At 36.5% G+C, this 27,187-nt stretch overlaps 2 protein-coding genes across 2 annotated transcripts in view; both read right to left on the minus strand.

Moving 5' to 3' along the window:
* LOC117993116 (protein lethal(2)essential for life-like) overlaps positions 1 to 27,187 on the minus strand; it is a 182,566-nt gene that overhangs the window by 78,197 nt on the left and 77,182 nt on the right. The gene's annotated exons all lie outside the window — the stretch shown is intronic.
* The window catches only part of PMCA (plasma membrane calcium-transporting ATPase 3), a 257,807-nt gene that overhangs the window by 40,963 nt on the left and 189,657 nt on the right, over positions 1 to 27,187 (minus strand). Inside the window, exons 5-7 of the mRNA XM_034980852.2 lie at positions 8,864 to 9,064; positions 4,871 to 4,991; positions 3,942 to 4,107 (exon numbers count right to left, since the gene is read on the minus strand). Of these exons, the coding sequence (XP_034836743.1) occupies positions 3,942 to 4,107; positions 4,871 to 4,991; positions 8,864 to 9,064 (488 nt within the window). The remainder of the gene's footprint in view (positions 1 to 3,941; positions 4,108 to 4,870; positions 4,992 to 8,863; positions 9,065 to 27,187) is intronic.

Genomic DNA, 27,187 nt, shown 5'->3' on the forward strand with positions numbered 1-27,187 from the left:
ACTCTCCAAGTCCTTAGCTATAAGTAGTAGTTGTGACGTTATTTAAGGACAAACCAATAAACCAGCAAACAAACACACTTTCGCATTTATAATAAGGGTAGTTAGCTAGCTAGGGTTTTTAGCTTGTATTTTAAAACAGCCCCTCTTTTCCTTTGTATCCATGCCCGAACATAACCAACTATAGCTGACGGTCAAACTGCTGATAAAAGCATGCTGCATGTCTAAACTAAAACAGTTGCCTCCCGGAAGCTGTACCGATTACGTGCTTAGAGATAACAAAAAAGATTTTTTTACTAAAGATTGTAAATAAGCGGTATTGATAAAATGTCGCATTGCATGATTGTTATCTGTAGCGCTATCGGGACGTATGTTCTGCTTATCAACAAATTTGGTCTTGACTTACGCAGAACCGGCACAAAAGATAGGCATCATTATCTTCTTAGGTAGTAGGTAAAAATATATAAAAGGAAAAGGTGACTGACTGACTGACTGACTGAATGACTGATCAATCAACGCACAGATCAAACCACTGGACGGATCGGGCTGAAATTTGGCATGCAGATAGCTATTATGACGTAGACATTCGCTAAGAAATGATTTTTGAAAATTCAACCTCTAAGCGGGTTAAATAGGGGTTTGGAATTTGAGTAGTCCACGCGGACGAAGTCGCTTGCATAAGCCAGTAAGTAAATAAAACTTTATGAGGAAATTTAAAATATCCTTTTTATTCTTTAAAAAGGGTTGATAACGAGTACTAGTACTTAGTATAAGTTCTTCGAAAATGAAATTAGTTTTCGAGTATCTCCATACAGTTATAGTACACGACAGGTCGAGATAGCAATCGGAGAGTTAACGCCCCGCACTCTCTGGTATATAGTGTGTTATCTATGCCGCACACCCGCATGGCCCTCGCGCTAACCGGGTGCTGGCGAGCGCGGGTGACTCCCACCCCACCTCAACCACCTTCACAACGGGCTGTGCGGTCAGCGGCGACAGCGCGCGCGGCGCGCAGTCTCAACCGCGACGCGTGTGCGAACTAAGTCCCTGTGAAAAAGAACCCCGGATGGGTTCGAAACTAGTCGGGCTAACTTCGACAAAACACGCGTATAATGGAAATCACTCACAATAGTTTAAACGCTATAAAAAGGTTTCCCTTTTTTTCTCTGGAGATACGGAACCCTACCTAAAAGTGCCTACCTGATAACGTCAAAGCTACATTTCGGGGGCAAAGGAAAGGGAGTTTAGTCATGGCAATATGACAAGCACTCAAGCCCCCGCCGATAACGGAGTAGCCCGCCTTATCAGTTATTACATCGATACCTGCAAACTAATAGAGGGGGGGGCGGCGTCGATCAAGCGCCGAACGGGGAAATAATTGAATGGCTACCAAAAACATGCGATAAAATGCGTTTTATCACTACCCATTACTACCCATATCATCATTACCCATATTTTAAATGCGAAATTGTCTTAGTTGGTTTTTTGTTTGTCCTTCAATCACAATGACAAACAGAGCAATGGATTGACGTAATTTTTTGCATGGGTATAGTTAAAGACCTGGAGAGTGACATAGGCTACTTTTATCCTAGAAAGTCAAGGAGTTCCCATGAGATTTTTAAAAACCTAAATCCATGTGGCCGAAGTTGCGGGAATCATCTACTTGGATGATTTTACGACCGCAAGCAATTTCACTCTCACCACCTGGTTGCCTGGTGCACTTGGATCGCCCGTTGTGCCAGATCCATTTTTTCACGCACATACAAACTGTGGAATCAACTCCCTTCGGCGGAGTTCCCATTAGATTACAACATGGGGTTATTCAAGGGGCGGACTAACAAATTCCTGAAAGGCCGGCAACGCATTGGCGGTCTTGGCGGTTGAAAATGTTCATGGGCGGCGGTAATCACTTCACATCAGGTGACTCGCCGGCTCGTTTGCTCGCTATATTATTTATTTTTAAAAAATACTACATCATCATTTACAAACGTGTATAAACCTATTATACGTTTAGAAGCTTGTTTTGAGAGTTCATCTGACGTTTTTATATGAAAAATCCCTTAGGCTTCGCTGCCTTCTGTATTTTAAGCTGAAGCATTAGTATATGCCCCTGACAATAGTTAAGTGATAGAACATTATCAAAATATGAAACCAAGTATAAATTAAACTAAATACTTTACACGGAAGTGTCATTCCTAAGATTTTTCATGAGGCCTTCAACTTGATTCATTGACTCGTCCATTATTTTTTGAATTGTGTCAGGAAATGTGCGCCATTATCAAGTTCGTATCTAGTCGTACCTTGTATAGTTACGCTCAATGATTTCTTAGCTAACAATAACTACCTCATCAGTCAAAAGTGTATCCGCACATAACATTGAAATAATAATCAATGTTCTTCCCCTTGAAACAACGAGACGTGAATTATTTACAAGCCATCTTGATCAACTCATCGCCGGCTCACTACCGAGCACGGATCTCCTCTCAAAGTGAGAAAGGTTTTGTCATTTGCCATAGTCTACCACGCTGGCCAAGTGCGGATTGGCAAACTTCACACACATTTGAGAACATTACGGAGAACTAGCAGGCAAGCAGGTTTGCTCATTATGTTTTCTTCACCGTTAAAGCAAGTAATATTTAATTAATTAAAACGTACATAACTCCGAAAAGTGCGTGCTCAGGATCGAATCGAGCGAACCTCGATTCGATCCTGAGTGAGAACCAAAGTAAAAAGAAAGGTTTATGGCCCCACATAAGAGGTATACTGGTATTCCTCACCTTAAAGTCGTTACTCTACATTAGAATACCATCAGCGGGCAGAAGGTCGCCATGCTTGATGACTATTTCACTGATTGACATCTTATTTATTTGACGGACGATAAAAATGAGGTGACGAAATGATTTCCACCCTTTATCCTTCAAGATGCGATTAAAAAACTTTGGAATTAGTTTTGGATAAATTCAGAATCGAGTGATCAATGACCCTACATTTTGCGCTTGACTGCAATTACAATAACTGGCAATGATGCAGCCTAAGATGGATCGTAAGGCGAGTCACCGAGGCTAAGCGGAAAAAACTGGTTCGCTAGATCAAATGTTTAAGGTATTTACTATTAAATAACGGCCTTACTAAAAATATACAATATACCTAAAGACATTGTCTTAGGAATGTGCTAATTTGATACACAATAGGAAATACTTCACTCAATCAAATAAAATCTTGAAAGAAGCTAAAATAAAAGTCTAAAACGAATTATTTTATACTAACTGACTTGGCACATCGTTTTTACATGGAAATATTTGTCTTTAAGTACTACAGAGAACCTGCTAAATTTTGGTTTTCAACAGGACTTCTATAATTTATTAAATTCAAATTTAACGTTTGAAACACAGAATTTGAACGTTGCCAAGCGGTTTCATTACAAGCTGCGCTGCCCGCCCGGTGACTCGCCTTAAATGTGCTTATCACTCTTCATTTCATTAATATTATGACTAGCTGGGAAAATGGAAGCCGGAAAGACATTCCACGTTCTAGCAGTGTGTTTAAAAACGAAGAAGCGAATCTCTTCGTACGAGTCTATGGAATTTTGACATAAGGAGTATGCTGCGTCCGCAATAGCATTTTTCATACAATACATTTTATCGATACCTGGGCGCGTTTGGAACCCTCGTAGCTTTAGTTTTAAGTTTGCGTAATAATTATCACCACTATATCTTAGAAATCCAACGTCTGACCATCAAAAAGAGTTATTTATTACCTATTTTAAATAATTCATTTGACTTTGACTTTGATACTGTAAAATGAACTGTCAAAAATTTTTGTCCACATCAATCCTTTATGGACTGTCTCCAAGAACCGTGCTAGGAAAACTATATTTTGACATTGATGCAGTCATTAAATGATTGATGCAGGCGATTCGCAATCGAGCCTCTGGTATTCCTCACCTTAAGGTCGTTACTCTGCAATAGGACGCCATCAGCAGGCAGCAAGTCGCCGTACTTGATCTGGCAGATGTCGCCGACGACTATTTCACTGATCGGCACCTGCTTCACCTCGTTGCCTCTGATCACCGCGAACTTGTGTTCACCCTCTATCCTTGATTGGAGCCCCCTGGAATGTACGTAAGAAAAATTAATGTATAATCCGTCCAAATAAGAATGGGACTTTCCACCATGTTCTTTCTTCTAAATCCATACTAATATTATAAATGCGAAAGTGTGTCTGTCTGTCTGTCCGTCTAGTCCGTCTAGCAGACAGACAGACAGACGGCCCATCCGTTCAACCGATTTTGACGAAATTTAAAAACAGATTACACTGTACCTCCATGAATTACTTGAACTTACATTGAACTTATTGGGTGCTTATGTGTAGTGAATACGTCTAATTGATTAGGTTCCTTTCAAGTACGGAAGCACTTTGAAACTGTAAATACTTCAAACCAAAATTTTCTGTTGCATTCTCTAAATCATCGTTGTCGTCAACCGATAAACTGTCCACTGCTTGACATAAACCTTTTGTAGAGAGTTCTAAATCATCATGATCAACCCATCGCCGGCTCACTACAGTCTACCACGCGGGCCATGTGCGGATTGGTAGACTTCACATCACCTTTGAGAACATTATGGAGAACTCTTAGGCATGCAGGTTTCGTCACGATGTTTTCCTTCACCGTTAAAGCAAGTAATATTTAATTATCTAAAACGCACATAACTCCATAAAGTTACAGGTACGCACCCAGGATCGAACCCCGACCCCTGATTAGAAGGTGGACGTCCTAACCACTAGGCTATCACAGCTTCAGAAGAAGACTTCTAAATACTTGGTTAGATTCAGTTCAGATAGTTAAATTAATGACAACGTGAGCTAACCATACCTGAATTGCCTCTCTTTCGTGTAGTCATTGAACGCTGTGACAATAACGACAACTATAACAGATATTAAGATCGCCAGACCCTCGATCCATTGGTAATGGGCTTCCTCTTCGTCCAAATGCGCTGAAACACACCATAACATTCTATTTTAATAATCAAAATAGCAACAAACATTTCAAAGACTCTAGAAATACTTTTATTTCGTGTCTGTGGACAAAGCTGCGAGCCTACGGCTGGTTTTCTTCTCACACTGACCATCGGCGCTGGCGAATGGCAACCCAGCGCATATTTAGTCAGCGCTGACCTATCGGCGTTATTAAGGAACTCTTCAATGCATAAAGAACTGTCAGTAAGTGCTTGACCAGTCTGCGTTATTCAGTAGCCCTTCAGAAAACCAGCCAAACTAGACTAGACCTAAGCGGTTCGTTGGGAGCCTGAAGCTGGTGAATTGTGACGTCACACAAGATAAGGTAGAATAGACTGGATGAGGAAGGCTGAGGACAGAGAGTGGTGACGTTCACTAGAAGGTCTATGTTCAATAGTGTACGTCCGCAGACTGATATGACGGTGATGATGGTGATGCACCTAGGCTTGTAGGTAACTGCTGTATTAGGACTTTGATCTTACATAACCAGGTGCGCGATTGCAGGAGAATGACAGCTACAAAGTCAAGATCGCAATCACCTCTGATTGGTTAACGCTCGCTCACTATTGGATACAATGCATTGTTGCAACAAGAATCGCACAAATTCAGTCAATCAGAACAATTGAGATTGTAATAATGATTGATGCAGGTTTTAGACAATAGCCCTACTGGTCATTTACTAGCGCTTGGCTGCAATCAGACCTGGTGGCAAGTGATGATGCAGCCTAAGATGGAGCACGCTTGCCTAGAAGTAGCCTATTCACTCTTGACTTGAAGGTACCCATATTATAATTGGAGGGGAAAACTGATGCTGGAAGGGTCTTGCAATAAATCTTAGCGGTTCGAATTAGAAATAGGGTCGTAACCAGAACTTAATACTAGTCTATAGGTACTTCCAACGATGTTGTAGCAATTAATTTTACGATGCTTTTATGTGTTATCATAGTCCTATTGTTTTAATCCAACCATTGAAACAAAGAAACATCCAGCTAAAGTAAAATGTTTCACATTCCCTCTGCATACAGTAGTTTCCTTTCTTTATGCTCATGCCAATAACACAACAAAGAAATTGTAGACAGAAAAGGGATCGCGTGTAGATTAAAAATTAAAAATAGGAAAGGTTTGCGTTTCCATTATTCAACAGCAGTTTCGTTAGTTACATAACCACAAAATAATATTGTTTAAAGCCGGTTCACATTATGCCAGATGCTGAAACCAAGTAAGTTCAATCCAGCTTGAACTGGGATGGATGACATGATGATGGATGGATCGTTAACGTCAATCCATCGCTTCACAATAATGGGTTATTGAATCGCAAGCACTTTGGAATGTGCATTGAACGTCAATACTATGTATTTCAGCTGGGTGATCAGAATTGAAAAGTAGATTTACAAGTGACAATCAAGAAAAGGATTGCCAACTGAATTTAGAACACTATACTGGATTCAAAATTATGTTTACATTATTGTAGTAAAAATACAACGCTGGATTATGTCCAGCAATCTTCACTAGTATTTAGTAGCGTTTTAGTCCAGCTACTAGAATGATGTGAACTAGCCATTATTCTTCGTTTCATATCATGTACTGTTTAAATGTTACTTAGCGTCATAAATTATTTTAATCTTGAAATAAAAAGGAAACCTTGAATTTAAAATATATTATTTAAAAAAGCAAAAGATTAAGTCTTTGTTTAGTTTTTTTATATTTGCACAATTTAAAGAGAAGTCGTTGAGATAGCACGTCATGTTTAACATTAAGTAGGTAAAGATTGTCACGTACTAACTAAAGGAGTATTTACACAGAGCCGTGCGGTATCAAGGACGTTGCGGGGCCGTGATCTGAAAATATCGCTTGGTAGGTAGAAATACTTGAGCTAACGCAGACAACCGCTTTTAGTCGGAGGCCGCTTCCACCAATGGCGGACTTTGACACTCGTGCTCGAATACGCCAACTCAACGCACACTGTTTTGTCTGCGTATGTCACACGCATATCCTCTTGGGAAAATCGGATCGATTCAACTACGCTAGTCCGATTTCCGTTGGGTCATTTTAGAAGGACATTTGCATTTATGTAGCGAACTTCTTGTGTTCTATTTTCACCGACTTGGACCGACTAGCTATTATTATCGGTAGTCTGCGATACCTCTTTCACACACGTCAGTGCAAGGGCCAGCGCTAAATAGACCTCTTTGTGTAAATAGACCTTAAACGAGTGATCACGTTTATACTTCAACTTATAGCTAGCGGAAGCGTTTGGGTTGAAATAGGGTAGATGCCTGTTTGAATTTGATCTTTATCTTATCCGATTTTTGTGACATAGCAACAAAAATGAAGCAATTTTTAATGATACTATCTCGCTATCTCTCTCGCACGACCACACCTAAAGGCGGCGACGTCACGTCTAGTGTCGTGCTTCGGTGACTTAACTTATATATTTTTTGCTGTATTATATATCTTTATTCTGTTTTAGATACAATCTTTTTTTAATTAGAACTAAAAGCCATCTACCCTATTGTATCGGAATGGACAGAGCCAGGGTGCGTTCACTACTTAAACGTGATCTACTTTTAGTAAGCAACTAAAAATACATGCCCTATAGTAACCATGGTTTCTCGAATTGAAAAAATATCACGCGTCCTTGTAAAATGCGATAAATGAATATTTTTTCTGTCATAAATCTCGAAACTGATGAAGATGAGACAAAATTCGAGATGACAAACCATGGTAGGAAAGAAGTATGACAGATAGGCTTCACAGACATAACGAAGATTCTACAGAATATGATAACGACACAGTTGTAGACAGTATTTCTCGATTGGCCGTCGAACCATATGCACGCACTAGGAAAACGAGCAAGGTGCAGGATTTACATTTAAAACCATTATTTACATTCACGTGTTCTTACCAGGGTCGTCTAATGATTCCATATTGTTATTGAAAAGAGAAAACACACTTATATTAATTACAATTAGTTATATTTACAATCCAATTCGGTGTGCCCCTCCGTGTTTGAGATTTTGAAAAAGAATTTTGTAAAATTTTGTGGCTATAACATTTATATTTACAATGTGTCGACAGTAAAGCAACAATCAGCAATGCGTAACTTTTTCTCCCTATTGCTATTTATTTGTTTTCATATCGATCTGCATTAATTAAACAGCAGCAAAGTTTGATAAGTTTTCAAGCAATGCAACACGGGATAATCAAATCACATTATCTGTTAAACTTTGTGCATCGGCTCAATCGGCCTGGCAACCGTATCTACATTTTGTTAGGCCTTCGGAGATGCGCAATGATGCTATTTGGGTGAATTTCACAAATGTGGGTCGTAAAATTTTTAAGATGTCTGACAGAATGTCATGTGAATGGACCAATAGTGGCATGAAAAAAAATCGGGGAAATTTCGTGGAGCCTAATGACTGTCTATTAAAAAAAACTTTTCCCCCTTATTACAATACAAACTGACTTAAAAAAACCTGGGTTGAAAAGTTGGACATATAACATAAAATATACAGCAACGTTGATATGGTCTTTACCACACATGAGTCAATGATAAGTTGTTAAGCGTTTTGCTCTTGATCAATTGTTGAGTAAACCCGCTTAAAGATTTGCTTTCAGACAAGACCATCGATTTGTTCAAAGATCAGTAAATTACGGATCTACCATACTTTGACGGGCTCCACGCCTTTATTGGTAGGTACTTTAGAAAGGTCAAACGTAAGCCTTTACAGGATAATATGGACATAAATTAACTCATCAATCGACCAAGCGCTTTATACTTAGAACGACGACGATTTACAACGATTTTAGTATAAGAAAAAGTAGAGAATAAAAAAATGGTTTAGCTTACCAGGATCACTTTCGTCTTCGGACGGTTTGTAAAAACTCAACCCTAGAGAGACCACGGCAGCGACCTCCAATATAATGAGCGTAACGTCCTGCAACGCCTCCCATACCAGAGTGAGGAAGGTTTTGGGAGGTTTCGGCGGTATGAGGTTTGAACCGAACACCTCTCGCCTGTGCTGCAGGTCTGCTCTTGTACCGCTAAGACCTGGGGACAAGGAACAAAAATATTATTAATATCTCGACTCTAGTATCATAAGGTCGGATGTGTACTTCCGACCAAACTCACTTTTTTACATAAAGGTAATGAGCATTTCGGGCTCTTTCTGCCAAGCTGACACCAGTATTTCTATCTCTTTTCGTTGCAAAGATAAATACATGCATAATGTCGTATCTGAACACATTCTAAAAATTTTGAGAACCATAATTATATTTTTTGACTTGCGTATGTATGCACCAAAGCAATGGAGAAAAATGATAGATGTATTTTGAGTTCGACCATTATGCTACGAAATAAGTTTATTTGTAATACTAGCTGGTACTGCAGTTACGCACTTCTGCTTCTAAAATATGTAATAATTTTGTTAGGTAAAATCACAACAGATGTTATGCTTCGAATTTTTTGTATTAATATTTGGACTGTGAATCATTTAAGACTTTTTGCCTTGTAATATAAATAATTTTGCAATAAAATTCATGGAAGTAAGTTGAAATAAAGCTTTTTGTTTGTGACTACATTAAAGTTGATGTGATTAATAGGTAAAAGATCCATCCTATTTCACCAAAATTTTGGACTAAACTGCGGGAAAAAAGTAAAGAGCCAGAACCGTGCATTTATGGTGTTTTTTATGAATCATAGTTCAAATCATCAGTTCAAAAATTTATTGCCCTAGTTTTTAAGATAGCCTTAAAAAATTAGAGTACCTAATAAATTTTTTTCTTCTTTACCCGTCTTATAATCGACCGAATTTGATATTAATCGAGAGCAGAAATTATAAGGCACCTACAATATGTGATGATAGTGATTCTAACGAAACATACCTAATTATAGGAAGCTTTAGATTATGTTAATTTAAATATAAATGTAGTATAAATTAATTTATTAATTAAACAACTAATAATAGTTAAAGTAAAAAAATAAAAAAACTTAACTAAAACACGAAAGAAACAGTTTAAAAAAGTATCTGTTAAAAAGAACAGTCGAAACAGAAGCAATGGAATTTTCAAGAAAGCAGAAAGTATTTTTTTTTTACAAAAGTGGCAATGCCGGATTTGACTAACAGTAAATCCTTATACCTGCGTAGTTTCTGCACCTTAAAAACGATTCATGATGCTACCAGCAGTGTTGCTACTTTAATGTGGTCTGAAAACATCAGGTGCAGCGGAAGGAATAAAACAGTATCTTGTCTTATTTCATTAATCTACTAGAGTAGAAACAAAGTATTCTCGAAATTGTTGAAGAATTGACTTTGTGGTCTGATAATTGTGTCGGTCATAATCGGAGCATGATAATCGTTATGGCTTACTTATGATTATTATAAGGATTACCACACTAAAAGGTGATAAATCACAAGCTTTATGCTAAAATGCAACATGTACCTACGTGGAGTAAGATGTAATCCATGCACAAATAGAAAAAAAGGAAACAGCTGAAAACAATGCAGATTACTAAACTAAGAGATTGGTCACAGTTTACAAGAACATGCGAAGGAAACAAAACTTTTTGATAAGTTTGATTACAACATATTTTTAAAGACCACATCCCTTTACATAGGTGATATATCAGGACCGTTTGTTATATCAAAAAAAAAAAATAAGAACGGCGGGGATTTTCAGATTTCGGAATATATTACCTGGCTACAACTAACGCAATAATGCTGGGTGTTATTATTTTTTAATAACTACTTTAAAGAAGACTTTTTTGTATTTCATTAGTATGTTATATATTAAGTACATATAAACTTAAAATTCTTCCCCGCTTTCGCCCAATATACGACATAATGAGAAACCATTATCCACTGTAAAATATAACCAACTTTTGCAGTAGGTACCTGCTGACCTCCATTCTTACTTTACGTACCTAATCATTATAAGGAAAATCAGGCTATGTTGGCATGTTTTAGATTTCTATATTGATGTAACCGTCATGTATGCAATTCCACAAAAAATGTTTGGCCCACTGTAGGTTTCTAATTACTTTGTAATATTTTTTCCAATTTTTGGCCGTTGTTTTTAATTAATGGGCTTTATTTGTGAATTTGTAAATGTTATTTTCATTCATTCAGAAGTCACAAGGTTTACACGGATGCAATGGTCAGACTACCGGGCGAATGCAATTATTATGTTTCAGATCTAACTAATCAGTTTCAGAAAAATCAGATACGTACATTGTTGCTATCTCACAAAACTCCTAAATGATTTTTGTGAGATAACTACTGTGATCTTTTGTCCGAATATTACATATGTATAATCAGTTAAGACGTATTATGAAATATTAAGTAATAGATCCGACTTTTATTTCAAATTTGTAATGGTAAAAATTGCAGCCATAAAGTCGGTTTACAACTTATGCACACAATATTTTAGCACAGTTACGAATATTACCAGCATAAAGTCGCATATCGTCAATTTTGAAGAAATTGTAAGTTTATATTTTATTTATTAATGATAAAGTATTTCTAGTAATAGTTAATGATAGGTACAGTTAAGTGTTAAATATTACAAAAACAACTGAAATTGTATCTCTAGTAGTTTAGAAATTATGACCCGATTTCCCTAGCATTTTTGTTTTGGCTCTCCTGAAAGTTTTACTTCTGGGATATTGTGATTTCAAGTAAGTACATCTTTGTAAAATTAAAGCAATTAAATATCACTGGGTTTAATGGTGAAGGAAAACATCGTGAGGAAACCTGCTTATCCGATAATTCTCCATAATGTTCTCAAAGATTCTGAAGTCTGCCAATCCACCAGCGTGATCTAAACTGTTCTCGTTCTGATAGGACCCCCATACCCAGTAGTGGGCCGGCGATCGGATGTGATGATATTGATGATAACATCTTTATGGGTTAGATTTATTTTATTAAGCCGGTGAAAGTGCTTCCTCAGTTGCAAAGCTATCACTAACTGTTTATTTTTATTTATCTTAATATATAAAAGAAAAAGGTGACTGACTGACTGATCTATTAATGCATAGCTCAAACTACTGGACGGATCGGGCTGAAATTTGGCATGCAGATAGCTATTATGACGTAGGTATCCGCTAAGAAATGATTTTAGAAAAAGTGAAATAGGGGTTTGAAATCTGTGTAGTCCACGCGGACGAAGTCACGAGCATAAGCTGGTTTTGAATAATTTTGAGATACAGCAATATAATGTTTGCCTTCCTTCTACGTCAACGAGCAAACTACTCATAATAATAAAGATGTTTGATCTACATCAAGTTGTAATGTTGATATGAGTAATCCCGTTCATTGGCTTCTATGCTTTACGATTATTGATATCGATCTATTTCTGATCTATATCTTCCGCAACTTCATTTACATTTTTATTCGTAGTTCACAGACGTTTCTTTTTTATTTCCAAAGAAAAAAGAAATCTTTATAGGATTACTTCGTTGTTTGTCTGTCGTGTCTGTCAAGACCCACAGGGTACTTCCCGTTGACCTAGAATCATGAAATTTGATAGGTAGGTCTTAAAGCACAAGTAAAGGAATAAATCCGAAAACCGTGAATTTGTGGTTACGTCACAACTCACAACAAAAATGTGTTTATGAACAAATAATTAATTTTTTATTAAATCAATTAAGACCTGTTAAAACTAACTAAGTAAAATAAAAAGGGTTATTTCTTGTACGATGGTACGGAACCCACGATGGGTTCAACTCACACTTGACCGATTTTTATTGTTTTTATACACTTTAGATAGATAGTAATAGGAATCTATAATTTTTTTTTTTAAAGAATATTAGCCATATTAAATGACTAATATTCCCCTTTCCTCTCCAATTAAGCGTCAGGCTTGTGCTAGGAGTAGGTACGACAATAGTGCAACGGGCGGGATTTGAACCGTCAACCTTTCGGTTTTCAGTCCACTCCTATACCGGTTGAGCTATTGAGGCTCTATTAGGAGGTTTTACATCAGCAGTTAAGTAAGTCACACAGTTGATAATACTAAAATATATCGAGTATTGATCGCATAAGCTGCTAACTCCTCATAAACAATTCAGTGCTGTTCTCGACAGACGGAAATAGGCATACAATATTTTTAACACAGCAAAGGGACATTATTCAAAAGAGGAAAAATAATATTTTTTTGGCGCCGGACCAAAATGGACACAATGAGGCTTACTAATAAACACCTCTTCTCAGTGAGATGAAAAATTAAAATGTTGTGTTTTCCTTAAAAAAATATGTAAGAGATGAGGTCAGGGACAGCATATTTCAGACAGCTGGCAATGAAAGAAAAAGGCTTACAAAAGCTTTATAATAATTAAGTTATAAGCTACTAAGTACTTCTAATAACTAAGCTAAGCAAGGGTTCACTCTGGCAAGAGTTAAGCAGTACGGAACAATAAGGTAATCGAAAATTAAACTAGTAAAAGTAATTCGAAATAACCTTCTTTCCTCAGGTTAACTTCCGTTTAAGCACGACATACGCTATCGACGTCACGAAGATCACGAACCAAAATAGTCTTACACGAAAATAAATTATTTTCTTCAAATAAAACTTCCTAACGTGACAAGCCGTATTAAGTTTAACCCTAATAATATTATACAATTTTAATGGAACTCCAAGAAACGAGTTTAATAAGGAATCGAGTTAACAGGATATGAACAATTATGGGGTTGACGTCAGCGGATGGTGATAACTAACCCTCAATTAAATTCACGTCGACGTCAAATGTTTAACAAATTTGTTGTCACTTGTTGACGATGAGGTCAATCTAATAGAATGACCTACTTTGACAAGTGAATTTAAAAGCTTTGAATACAAAAATCTGTTTTAAGTAAGTAACTAACAAGTAATATAGTAACTGATGAGATGCTATCTTAGCTTGTGCACATAAACGTTAAAAAACATACCCTTTTAAAGAGATAAAATATTTACGGTGCCGGAAGAAGATTCCATAGCAGTAAGCCGTCTCGACTCTCGTACCTAATGCTGAGACGTGAAATCTTTATGAATAAAGGAATGAGGAAGCGAAACGCTTCGTACGTATTTATGGAACGTCGATTATGTAAGAGTATAGATTAATGCCGTGTGCTTGTGAAAATGGTAAAGACGAAAAGAGGTCAAAGTTCCCGAGGATATATTGTTGAACATGTGTGACAAACTAGGTAATTAAGAAAGATTTAAGATTCCTGAGCAGTAACTAATAAATACATTGTAATTCGTAATAGATGTAAGGATACTCAGGAGAAAATTATACCAGATAGAGAATTGTACATGACAATGATAGGGCAATTATATAGAGATTCGATCACGTACCCTAATGGCGCAATAAAACGTAATTCCTTTTAGTTTCGAAATTGAACGCCATTAATTACGTTTGTGACACTTTGCTGAAAGCAAAATGTAATTAAAAACATACCAATCTTACGTGTCGTGGCTTGCCGACCTTGAGAGTTAACATTTTGTGTAATTTGGTAGTCTTGAATGTTTCCATCGTTAAAAAGGTTAAAAAATTGTTATAAAAACGTAACACGTGAGGGTGGCAAAGTGCCTGTAATGGCAACCGCACACCGGAAAACTCGTATCTGGGAGAGACTATTGCATTTGTTTGATAGAGCATAACAAAAAATTAATTATAATTGAATAAAAAGATTTTAATGAAAGAATCTCTTATTTACACAATTCTTACTTTGAAATTATATATAACTACTCCTTAACTGATACCTATACTACAACTGATACCTACATACTTTATGCACATGGATTTAGATTTTTTTTAATCCCGTGGGAAATCTATGATTTTCTCGGATAAATAGTAACCTACATATGTCATCCTACAGGACCAACAAACAAACACACTTTCGCATTTATAATATAGGTAGTGAGTGATGAATGATGATACTGCAATTATAATCGCAATAATATTGTTAGCTGAAGATAAGTATTTTGCCCGTTTCTTCAATTTGTTCCGCCATTTTATGTCGGGTCGTAAAGTGGGGCCTCCCTCCGCTCTAGATATTCGTACAACACTTTTCGGGCTAATCGATTCCGAAACCCTACGGCCCTTTGCGGATTAAATAATTCGACCTTCGTTAATAGAACTTCTTACTGGTCGAATTTTTCTGCATCATTCATCAATTACCTACACCGGGGGGTATGTTTTGTCAGTGATGGGAAGGCTGTTATTTTTCACCATCAAATAATTTCTCGACCTTACTGCACAACGATGGTATTATATTTTCAAACAATTGGTTATGTAATTGTTTCGACTCAACTCATTAAGACAGATGAAAATCAGAAACAATAAATGAAAGCTTTAAGTTAGAATGAAAACAACACGGATACTACAGTTAAAACCAGACAGAACAAATACGTGACTACAGTAAACCAGCAAATACAATGGTTGACAATAACTTTATTGGCTAATTGGACACTTACTGTACACTGATTAGCGAAGCTACGCTCTTGATCAATTTTCCTTTTTGTAATCAACTCATCTTCCAACAATGCGATACGTAAGCCATGCATTTTTATTATGTACATGCTTGAAGTAGAAATAAAGTGTACATGAATACTGGATCGACTACTAAGAGTGAGCAACAAAAAATATTTTGATGGCGACAAATTCAGTCAATGATAGAATAATACGGCTGAATAAAAATGCTACTCAAATAACCAATATACGACAAAGAGAAAAATAATTAAACTAAAAATATCTCTCTACAAAGAAGCAAAAGAGTTTGGTAAAAGGTACAAAGATATTCAAAAGCCAAAAAAAAGAACACACGAATTTTAAAGACCAAACATCATCAAAGTCGTTGAAAAGAAGGCGGTTATATTTACGACATGAAAGAAAGAAATGCGTCCAAATGTCATGAGTATAAGCCACTTCTTAAAATTTTAAAACCAGGCTTCATTAAGTTTACCACTAGAAAACAAAAAAATTCTCGAAAGCAAATTCTGCATTTTTACAGTATTTAACTTGGTAAACAATAGTTGCGTATTCTAAAAATGCACCACGATACGACATTGACTTGCATATAAACGACAAGAAACTAAGGAGAAAAACTGAGAGCAAGCTGCAAAATACAAATTAAAAATATCTTGCATGAAGTACAAAGAAATATAAAAGTAACAAAGATATTTGAACGAGTAAATTCCCAACGGAATGAGTTGGGGCCAAACGAACAGTATCAATTTGACAGGCCAAACATCATTAAAGTCGGTGAAAAGGAAAGTCGTCAGTTGTCTTTACGACCAAGGAGATATAAATATTGTCCAGATACACTGTATAAAGGCTAATGAAATTTGTGTTGAATGTGAGAAATTTTACAGTTTGTTTGTTATATATTTGATATACTTAGCAATATTAAAAATCCATTGTTCCGTTCCATACAAATGCTTTCAGATTATGGAGTTTATCTACGAGGGTTCCGTACAATTATATTTTTAGAATACATTGTACAATTGTATTTTTTCGACATTTTGCACGAAAATTCAAAAACTATGATGCATAAAAATAAATAAAAATCTGTTTTAGAATGCACAGGAAAATCCCTTTCTTATGATACCCCACTTGATATAGTTATCTTACTTCGAAAATTGAAAATACTAATTTTTAGTTCATGATCACAATTAAATTTTTTTTGTGTGATGTAACCACAAATTCACGGTTTTCAGATTTTCCCCCTAATGTCTGCTATAAGACCTACCTACCTGCCAAATTTCATGATTCTAGGTCAATGGGAAGTACCATGTAGTTTTCTTGACAGACAGACAGATAGACAGACAGTCAACAAAGTGATCCTATAAGGGTTCCGTAGTGCCTTGCTCTTAACATGTTTTAACTGAAGTACAGTAAACATTCCACTAGCGATACCAACTATTACATCTCAGTCAGAGCACCCTTGAGAAACATTTTGAAATTGCAATTTCCAACGACAGAATGCACAAGAATTCCTAGAAAGCATAATGGGGTTATTTTTAAAACACTGGATCGAATAATAACCGCTTAAATGCCAACAATATTTCACGAAGAACCTCCAACTTGAAATGTTTCATTTAGCCAACGATGCGGGCATAAAAATATGTCCGAATGATTTTGCTAGAGATTTTTATTTTATTTTTTAATGTTAAAAGCGCACATTTCAGTTTTGAAATTGAATACGAAAAATGTAACCGGAGCTGAAACGTGGAGTGCCTTGTAGGCATCACTTAAATCATGCAATTTTTAGTAGTAGCAGACTACCAAAACGCTGCTTAATAATGCTGTGGATTTATGGTCCAATCAAAATTTTAATGTGCATCTCGAATTATTATTCTGATCAGAATAATAATTCGAAAAGAAACTGAGAATGCAGCGAGAAAACCATGAGAAAACAATTGGCTGATATCGCTGCTAAGGGAGTGATTTTATGATTAATGTAGAGAAATTACATTCTGCTTAAATTTCCTAAAAGCAATTACTTGAGGCTTATTTTTTGGTATTACAATATAATGTACTACCGGGTACGTTATCATCTCAATTCTCAACAAATGGCCAGCCTACTATTGAGCACGGGTCACCTCTTAAAATGAGAAGAGTTTAATAGAGTTAAATGTTAATTCACCACGCTGTGGCCAAGTGCGGATTAGCAGACTTCACACACCGTTGAGAATTATATAGAGAACTCTCAGGTATGCAGGTCTCCTCACGATGTTTTCCTTCACCGCTACCCGAATCGACACCTGTTCATATAACTTGGCCGAAATATCCATGAAACAATAATTAAACAATCGACGTATTTTCATAATACGTATCCACTACTTTTCATTATATTATGTTAACTCAGTTTACCAATCCGCACATGGCCAGCGTGGTAGACTATGGCCAAAACCCTTCGCAATCTGAGAGGAGACCAGTGCTCTGTAGTGAGCCGGCAATGGGTTGATCATGATCATGATGATGTTAACTCAAAGCAAATTTAGTAGTATCTACCATTATACTGCAGCTACGTACAAAACTTTCGAACGTTGGCAATTCAAAGTTGTATCTGAAATGTCATATTCCCGAGGGTCACATGAAAACGCTGAAAGCAATTAACGGTAACAGCGATTCTATTCGTCATATTGCCCCCTTTTTTTTGGAAAGCTCGTTAAGCTGTTAGTTTGCAGATGAGCCCTTGGGAACACGGTCTAGTGTAGTAGATTAGCCAATTTCACCGGTGCAGTGTTTAATTCGGTGTAAAACTTCATCCTGTGGTAACGGGGTACCAATTTGTGGATCTAATAATACAATAAGGATTAATTCAAAGTAACAAAGTAATTTAGTTCTTGATTACATTTGCCACCTTCAACAATGAAGAAAGTATTTAGCTTTCTTACAATCATATCACAATTTCGATATTCATGAGGGTTATAAATAGATAAAGTACAGTGACCTTAGCAAACCATTTTCTAAAGGCCTTTAGGAATTAAAATATTCTAAGATACGTTTTGAATTTACGCAGAAAGGGACAAATATATTCGAAACGAAATTGACTGTAACCTGATAAATGGAAATGGCAGTCAATACGGATGTAGAGCCCATATTTAAACTTAAACCCTATCGCTAAGAAGCTTAAGTTCAAAATCATCAGCAAAGCTTATAGATTGCGGAATCTTAGGTCGGCAACCAAATACATACCTCTTTAATCTTACACAAGAATAATATGGGTGGAGTACAGAAATATGTGTTTGGAGAAGAAATGTGACTCATATTTCATAACGGAAGGCCTGTCGAGTGTTCATTTATAAGCTCCCTTAAAGTTTCATCATTCATCCCTTTACTTTTAAGCATTGTTACAGTTTTCTCAAGTTATGTAATGGATTTAGCATTATCTATTTTTAGAATATATCATGAATTGAGTTACGAGTATCATAAAACCAATAAAAATTTACGAATTCACGCATAATAATTTTAAAACCAATAAAAGTATCCACGTCAATAGTCAATGCTTCAAAAGCAATAATCTTTATAATTTAATGCTACATCAGATCGATAAATCATTATAATTTTATGCTATCATTAACGAACAGATGTGTATAACTTCGAACGCTATTGGCTTATGGTATCTGGGCGACGCAGTCGGCAAATCCTCTTATTGCCCCTTTGAAATGAATCCATACCAACGTGGACGCTACGACCTAGCTTTTAGCACAATTCCCACTTTAAGAGAACTATAGGTACACTAAGTGCATTAATGAATACTAACAAAAGGGATTTAAACTTTATAATTGAAATGCAGATGTAGCAGTTGTTCAAACGAATAGCATAATACGGCAGTAGTATGGAACGTAAAATTTTGCTTTTTGCGAAACCTTTCCTTCAGGAAGCTATTCTAGGAAAGTTAAATACTAAGACGAATTGCCTAGTCTTTGACAATTTGGAAAGGTCCTCAAATTATTTCTTAGCACGTCTATGTCCCCAATTGAATCAATCAAAAAGAAAGGTCGAATATAAATTGATAAATAGGTCGTTCATTAAATTGTTCGACCAAAAATTGTCTACTGGACTTATATTATTGAGATGTATAGCTTAGCAAATATGGGTATATTTGCTAAGCTATACCTTCTAACCTTTGAAACATTTAAGTTTTACCAGAAGACAGGAGGGTCAATATGACGTTGAAGCTGTCTACTAGTAGGCATTGAATGCCATTAATTATTAGAAGAGTGCCAGCTAACTTGTGATACCAGAATAAACAGTCCTAACTTACAAAACTGTTCCTTACGCACCAGGTGTGATGACGTCACAAACAAAAGCACTGGCTGTACCCAGATACGAAATGAAATTGCTTTCCGGGCGGCAGTACGCTTTTATGAAAACCGGCGGTTAAATAAAACAAGCGTACACGCGTTTCGGTACACTATTTACTGTGTTCAGAATACATGAGCTTTATAAAATTCGGACAAAAACAATCAGCATTGTTAACTTTATGCATGATTTTGATTTTGCAAGCGCAATAACGGAAATTTAATACCTACTGTTCGTGCGATACAGGAGGAACCCTTATAGGATCACTTTTTCACTACTTAAGTCAGAGAATTTTTTAAGACGCGATACATTTTGAATACTTAAGTAACCACCATGCTTGCGATGCATGCAATATTATTGTATGTATAGTCCGCGACAAATTAAGTTGGCAATCGAGGTAAGAGACGGGGGACGCCCTGCACCAGCGCGGGGGCTGTACGGGTGTGCGGGGCGTTCCTTCCCCGATTGCCATTTCAAACTGTCGCGTACTATAATTAGATTATGGATGATATTGAAAATCGCAAACCAATATTTTGGTAAACTAAGAGCTTTTATAGCTTATTAGCTTGATGAATTAATTAATGAGGACAACCAATATCATACAACACTAATACTATATAGCACTAAGATTTCCCGTTGAAAGCAGTGAAGCGGTAAAACAACACTAAATACGAACCCTAAATGAAGCTATTTTCCGACCGACAATAGTACAATTAAATGGAATCCAGCGGTCAAACAGACCAGATTATATGCCTACTGGATTGTATCAATATGCATAGTTTCATGTTGGGGACAAATAAGCCTTGTTTACATTTAACAAAAACAATCATAATGTTGACAGTTGTAATGAGTAGGAGGACGAGCTTAACAATTTTAATCATAAAGTTCGGTCTCCTCATAGACACATTTTCGAAACGCAACTTTCATATAATGCAGGCGTAGCGCTTACACAATCAAACATGCTTGAAAGGACGAAAAACACACTAACGCATGCTCGTATTTAGAAACCCATCAAGAGACTGAACCAGATCTTCAGAACATTTGAAAAGAATGAAGTGTGCTTTTAAGAGTTATTCGATTTCATATTGCTAGCTAAACAAAAATATAGTTGGAGAGGAAAGGGGAATATTAGTCATTTAACATGGCTAATATTCTTATAAACAAAAAAAAATAGCGTAACAAGATAAAGTTAGTATTGACCCTGCCTTGGATACGATAAATCATGGAAGAACACTTCGTTTCTGTAAATGATCAATCACTTTCTTTCACTGGATACGTCCTTGTGTTTTTAGTAGACGTTAAAGAGGCCTCGGAGAATGTAACGAAGATTTACTAAAGATAATGCCAACTGATGTCTGATGTAAGCTAGATGACTGATTGGAAATCTTGTAGCTTACTACTATTTCTACTTAAAAGTACAACTTTTCTATTCATGGTAATACATTAGAATTTAGATCCCGTAACACGCTAAGTTGCCAGTAGGTCATCCAGAATTATAGCTTTCTGAAAATTCTGGTAAAACAAAATTGATCGTAATCTGCCAATTTTGATTAAAATAGGAACAATGTTAACTTAATGTTAATTAAAAAGGCCTAGTTTTAACGTGATACGAACTCAAAAAAATAAAGAAACACATAATTGCTATTTTATAAAAGTAGATATATACTCCTTATCGTAAGGAGAAGCTAAACCGCTTTACCCTTGTAGAGATACAATAAATTCTCTTAAACTACTCGTTCAAATTGTCCAATGCACAATTGTTTTGCTAGTATTTTGCAACAATTCTAGTATCAATTCCTTGCCCGAAAAATGCCAAAACCATAAAGTGTCCAGGATATACGAAATTAAATTGTTTCCCGAGCGGCACTGTGCTGTACTGAAAGCGGGCGGAGAAATAAAACAAACAGTGCCCTGGATTGTTTTAATATGCATACTGGTTACTATGCTCGGGATACGGGAACCGCAAGGTTTTGTAGCGTTGGACGGAGGACACGGTTGTCCTCCGGAATCGTAAATGCGGAGAATTTCAATAATGAAATGGTAATATTGTAGTTACAAGTGAAACTGTTTTGAACAAGACTGGTATAGTAAATGAAGAATGAATGAATCAGTACCCTTATTATAAATGCTAAAGTGTATGTTGTTTGTTGGTTTGTCCTTCAATCACGTCACAACGGTGTAACGGATTGACGTGAATTTTTGCTACTTTTTATCCCGGAAAATCAAAGAGTTCCCACGGGATTTTTAAAAACCTAATTCCACGCGGAGGAAGTCGCGGGCATCAATTTGTGAATAATAATCAGATCACCATTACAAAAGTTATCTGACATATTCAACACTTGACGATCAAAAAGTGTATATAATGCTACTTACAGTACGCGGCAGAAAATAATGTATATCGATTTTTAGAAGGAGATAGCGGTTTTGTAGAGATTGTCTCTGTCGTTGAGACCGACAAAACATCATATAGGTATGAGTGAAAGAGACAAAGCCGAAACATTATTTTGTGCCGCGTACTGTACCTATTTTGAAGATTGTCTTTGACTTTGAAGTTATTTAAGAATTCAATAAATCTTATAGCAGTTTTATTATTAGAATAATAAAACAAAGTTCTAGGAATCGAATCAGACTAGTATGGATAAAGTCCTGAATTATATCACGGTTCAAAGATATCAAAGATTTTACGACTGTGTTCAGTCTCAGGATGAAGTAATCTCATTTCTTTAATTAATACCGTACTAGTTCTAAGGGTTGATTTGTCAGAAAAGATTTTTACGAGCCAATCGAGTTTCTTTATGTCTATTTTATTGACTTTCATTTATCTCTGTACTATATTAATCTTTTCATCGACCCTACTTTATCTACTTGGAAATCACCTTGCAGAAAATGACAAATCATAATATGGTGGGGCCGTTTTGCAGATGCACTTTTATCCCCTGACATCTTATTTATTGGATCATGAATTGTCATGCTTTCTCCTAATCGTATTATTCTTAACTAGTTAGTGTCCACGACTTCGTCCGCGTGGACTACACAAACAAACCTGTATTTTACCCCCAGGGTTGAATTTTCAAAAATCTGCATACCAAAATTTTAGTACAATCCTTCCAGTATTTTGAGCTGTGCGTTGATATATCCGTCAGTCAGTCAGTTATCTTTCCTTTTATATATTCAGATCAATGATCAATCGGACGGAGGTCAGGCGTGCTCCTAATCCGTATTATTCTGACATTATCTGTATTAAGTAATATATTTGTACAATTGTTATAATACTAAGATGCAATTAAAATATATGTAGTCAAACCTTTGATACCGTTACCAACAAAACTATCCGAAAGAACATTAATAAATTCGGAGCGCGCAAATTTTTTTACCGAAGGCACCGAAACAAACAGTACACAAATACCGTTCTAATAATACAATAAATTCAGCCAGACGTTCTAAAAACGAAGTCAGCAAAACGACGGACGTCACAGCTTAACACCTTATATTTCGCAATGAGAATTATTATATACGATGTCAACATAAACGTTGGGGATACGTCTGGAAGTCCTCTAACGTCACCGTGACAGCATTGACGTCTGCGAATCGTCGGTATAACAGAGACGTCATCGTATAAAAGTGTACGGCGGATTCCATCTGCCACGTTACCTGGCGAAAGGGTTCTGTTGAAAATTAGAATAGGTTTATTTTTAAAGAACACGTGCCCGTGCTAATATTGTTTCCGAATTCGTTTCGTCGCCCGCGACTTCCGTCTGCGCGTATTCAGATTTTCCTATATCCAGTGGAAACCCTTTAATTTCCTGGGATAAAAAGTACCTACCCTAGGTGCGTCTCTATAATCCAAGCACTCTTCTTCTTACCAAATCGAAAATCCGTTCAGCTGTTTAAGTGCGAAAAGGTAACAGCCAGACATACTTCCGCATTTTTAATATAACCTGTAGTTGTAGGTATGCCTGAAGATATTATTAACATTGCTTGAACAATGGTGTAATACCACGGTGTATGTAAAATATGTGTCAGAAGTCAGAATACAGAAAATACAGAGCACAACTACAATAATTATGTTGATGAATATTTATCAAGCGTCATGTATGTAATTGTTTAAGGTCGTGTAGGTCTTGGGGACAATCCTCAAAATATAAGAAAGACATTCCAAACCAATGGTAGATGCATTTGACGATTCAAAAGTAGTTGTGAAATTTTAATTAAATATTTTTTTTTATATAATAGTTACCTATCTTACACAAAACTCAAGAGAGATTTTTTTTTATTCAGATACAAGTTAGCCCTTGACTGCAATCTCACCTGGTGGTAAGTGATGAATTTGGAAGTTTTGGAGTGAAGATTTTGGAATTCTGCCTGAAAAACAGTGACCGATGAAACAACCGACGAGTTTTTTTTGCTAAGTAGGTATTATTTTTCTTCAAGACTGCCAAAAAACTAGCAAATTAGTAATATCCTAACTGATTCCACTGAGCTCATTGTTTTCATGCGCCTTTGCGTTCATCGTCACATGATCCAATCTCCGAGTCTTATACAAAAGTATAACTGGGATGTTTGGCACGAGATCTATGGCCGATGATAAATAGCCACAATCATTTACCAATATGTATACATCATGAGTACGGTCGGTAAGCGAATCTCGGTGTACAAAGCATTAATCGAAGCAGACTTGTACGAGCGTGCCAACTTTGCATCAACCAAGGCGTTAGATCCCCCTCGCTTCCTTCTCCCTTTAATCAAAACGTTTATCTAAGCGCAAGGCAATGAACTGACGGAGGTCTTGTAATCTGGTTTTATTTGTACAAGCACCAACGCCTGCCAAAGGGCTCCGTAAGGAACTTATGTATGCTTATATATTTCGGAGAAACCGAAGTTTGGCAACGTTGCATTGTCGTATATCTGAGCTTGGAGTGTTGAGACGTAGATATTAATGGTGTATAGTGTTATACTAACTTGTATATGATTTAAAACTGTCACAAGGTGACACGTCGAATTGACGAATACAGTAAAAATATAAATAGATGTTCTAATTATGTATGTGTGACAGATACTAATAAACGTGATAAGGCTCACGTGAGGTGGGTTTATAAAGAACGGCTTCATGGGCCTGCCAAATTGTCAGCTGGAACTACTTATTAGTGTTGTTGTTTATGTAATGCTGACTCACAATCTGGTGCATACCTGTCCAATGTTCATCTACATACAAAAAAAACACAAACTAGGTCTAGTAAGATTTTGGATGTAGTTTTCTATAACGTGGACTAACCCACTAATAAATAATTTTGATTTAACATCGACATAAATAAAGTCGCGAGAAAAGCTAATTGCTTAATATTACACATCCAAGTAAAGCTAAACAATCTATTTCTGAACAAAATCAGTAGCAAGTAATTCAGTAAGTTCTCCTGAAACCCACAATATAGCTCCGGGAGGTGTTATTATGGAAACAATCTTCAATTTGCTTATTACGGAATGTAATACAAGTCGAAAGTGTTATTGCTCTATTCTTGTTCGGCGTTATAATTAGTTATACGTGAAGGTAGGTCCGTGCTCCGCGTTGCCTAAACCCTAACACATGTTTGAGGTAGTTTTTGGTGTAGTTTTTCCTCTTACTGTGTAATCAATACAAATAAAGTTTAGCCAGCTGTGCTTCTCATGAATATTAAGCCAATAGAGATATGTAGTACAGTAGCTGGCAGGACCTTTAGAAAGAGATTTCCGCTTTGTTAAGCGTTGTCTCTATCATTCATACCTATGCGATACCTCATGTCAGTCTCAACGACAGCGACAATGCTCCACGAAACCTCTTTCTAAAGGTCGTTGTACAATATTTCCTGCTGGGTTCTGCACATAATAATCCAATGTAGAGACCACAGAATCTCTAAGTGTAGTCTATATCACCATTTTGCCCTTGGCTTTCTTTATCTGTTTGATTTACTTGAAACATTAATTCATTAAATGAATTTTAAATCTTTCAATACATTTCGTATTTTTTAGAACACAAATCACCTTGCCCAGTCATTAAAAGTTTGCCGGCAGTGACCTCGTGGTGGCTTTCGATATTAAGAAGCAGCCTGTTTCGGACGCTCCCGACCTATTTCAGTCCGTCGGCAACAGAGCTAACGTTTTAAAACAATGAACCGAATGCGCAAGAACAGGAAAGGTATATTACCAGGTTGCAAGACAGAGTGGGACGGAAGCATGGGCGGGCGTCACGCAGGGAGATCACATAGTACCCGCTGAGTTCTATTTCTGCGCGTCGCAAAACATGTCTCGGAATTCGTTTCTATGTGTCTGAGAACATCAGAAATCATGTGACTAATGATCCTAAATACTAAAAGAAGTATAGATTAACGCGTGCCATTATGAAAACTCAGCGGGAGTACACGTGTTCACTAAAACTCAATTCCTTATACAAGCTTACTTGATATGAGCCGGCTTATTTGTAAGTTAAACCTTACAAGTCGTAGGTACGTACGATATACGTACATTGTGAAATAATGACCTTGACCTTTGATTTAGCCAAGACGGTCTACACATCGTGAATTCCTCAAAGACGAATGTATGGGAGACATCTAATTTGAACCCGTTTAGTTTGTAATAATAGATAGCAGTTTAGTGACCTTGACCCAGAGCCACGAATGCCAGCATATTGTGGATTTATTTTCAAAGACTACATCAAAGTAGGTATGACATTGACAAAATATTTGTATTCGGTTGCCATCATTTATAGAAAAATATGAAACTGACGTGCTAGAAAAATAGGAGAAGGATAACATAGAAAGTTAAGTATCAACAGCCGATATCTTTAAAGTTAATACATTCTATTGACAAAAGGGTTGTTTTTGCAGTGACCTCATAAATACGTTGAATGATAATAATTTGAGGGCGAGGGTTAACTATTGCCATAAAGCTGACGTCACCTTGTAACACCACCACTACCACCACACTACCACCATGATACAAGTTTGATGCCGAAAATGGAAGAAAATCAATAAATAAATATGGATTTTCCCTATGACATGTTTTTAATAACTTTCTGATTAGCCGTACAAAAGCTGTTTTATAAAAAAAAGTTAAAATTTTGATTTTAATATTATGTTCTTTCTATAACGTTAGAGACGCTTTTGAGGAAGTTTATCGGGATCTTCGAAAACCTTAAGGCCACGTGGATTAAATCTAAAGAATAGTTAGTCTACTCATAACTTCAGCAATAGATCACTTCAGTCCACAGCTTCAGCCTAACATCCTCGATATGACGCATTCCCAATGAAGTCCGTATATAACGCCTTGACTGACATCACGTAGTTACGTAAGTTATGTTAGAACAATTGCCGACTGCCAAAATTTGCAGATAAATCAATCCGTTTGTCATCGAGA

The sequence above is a fragment of the Maniola hyperantus genome, chromosome 23 (assembly GCF_902806685.2).
Source record: "Maniola hyperantus chromosome 23, iAphHyp1.2, whole genome shotgun sequence".
Classification (NCBI taxonomy): domain Eukaryota; kingdom Metazoa; phylum Arthropoda; class Insecta; order Lepidoptera; family Nymphalidae; genus Maniola; species Maniola hyperantus.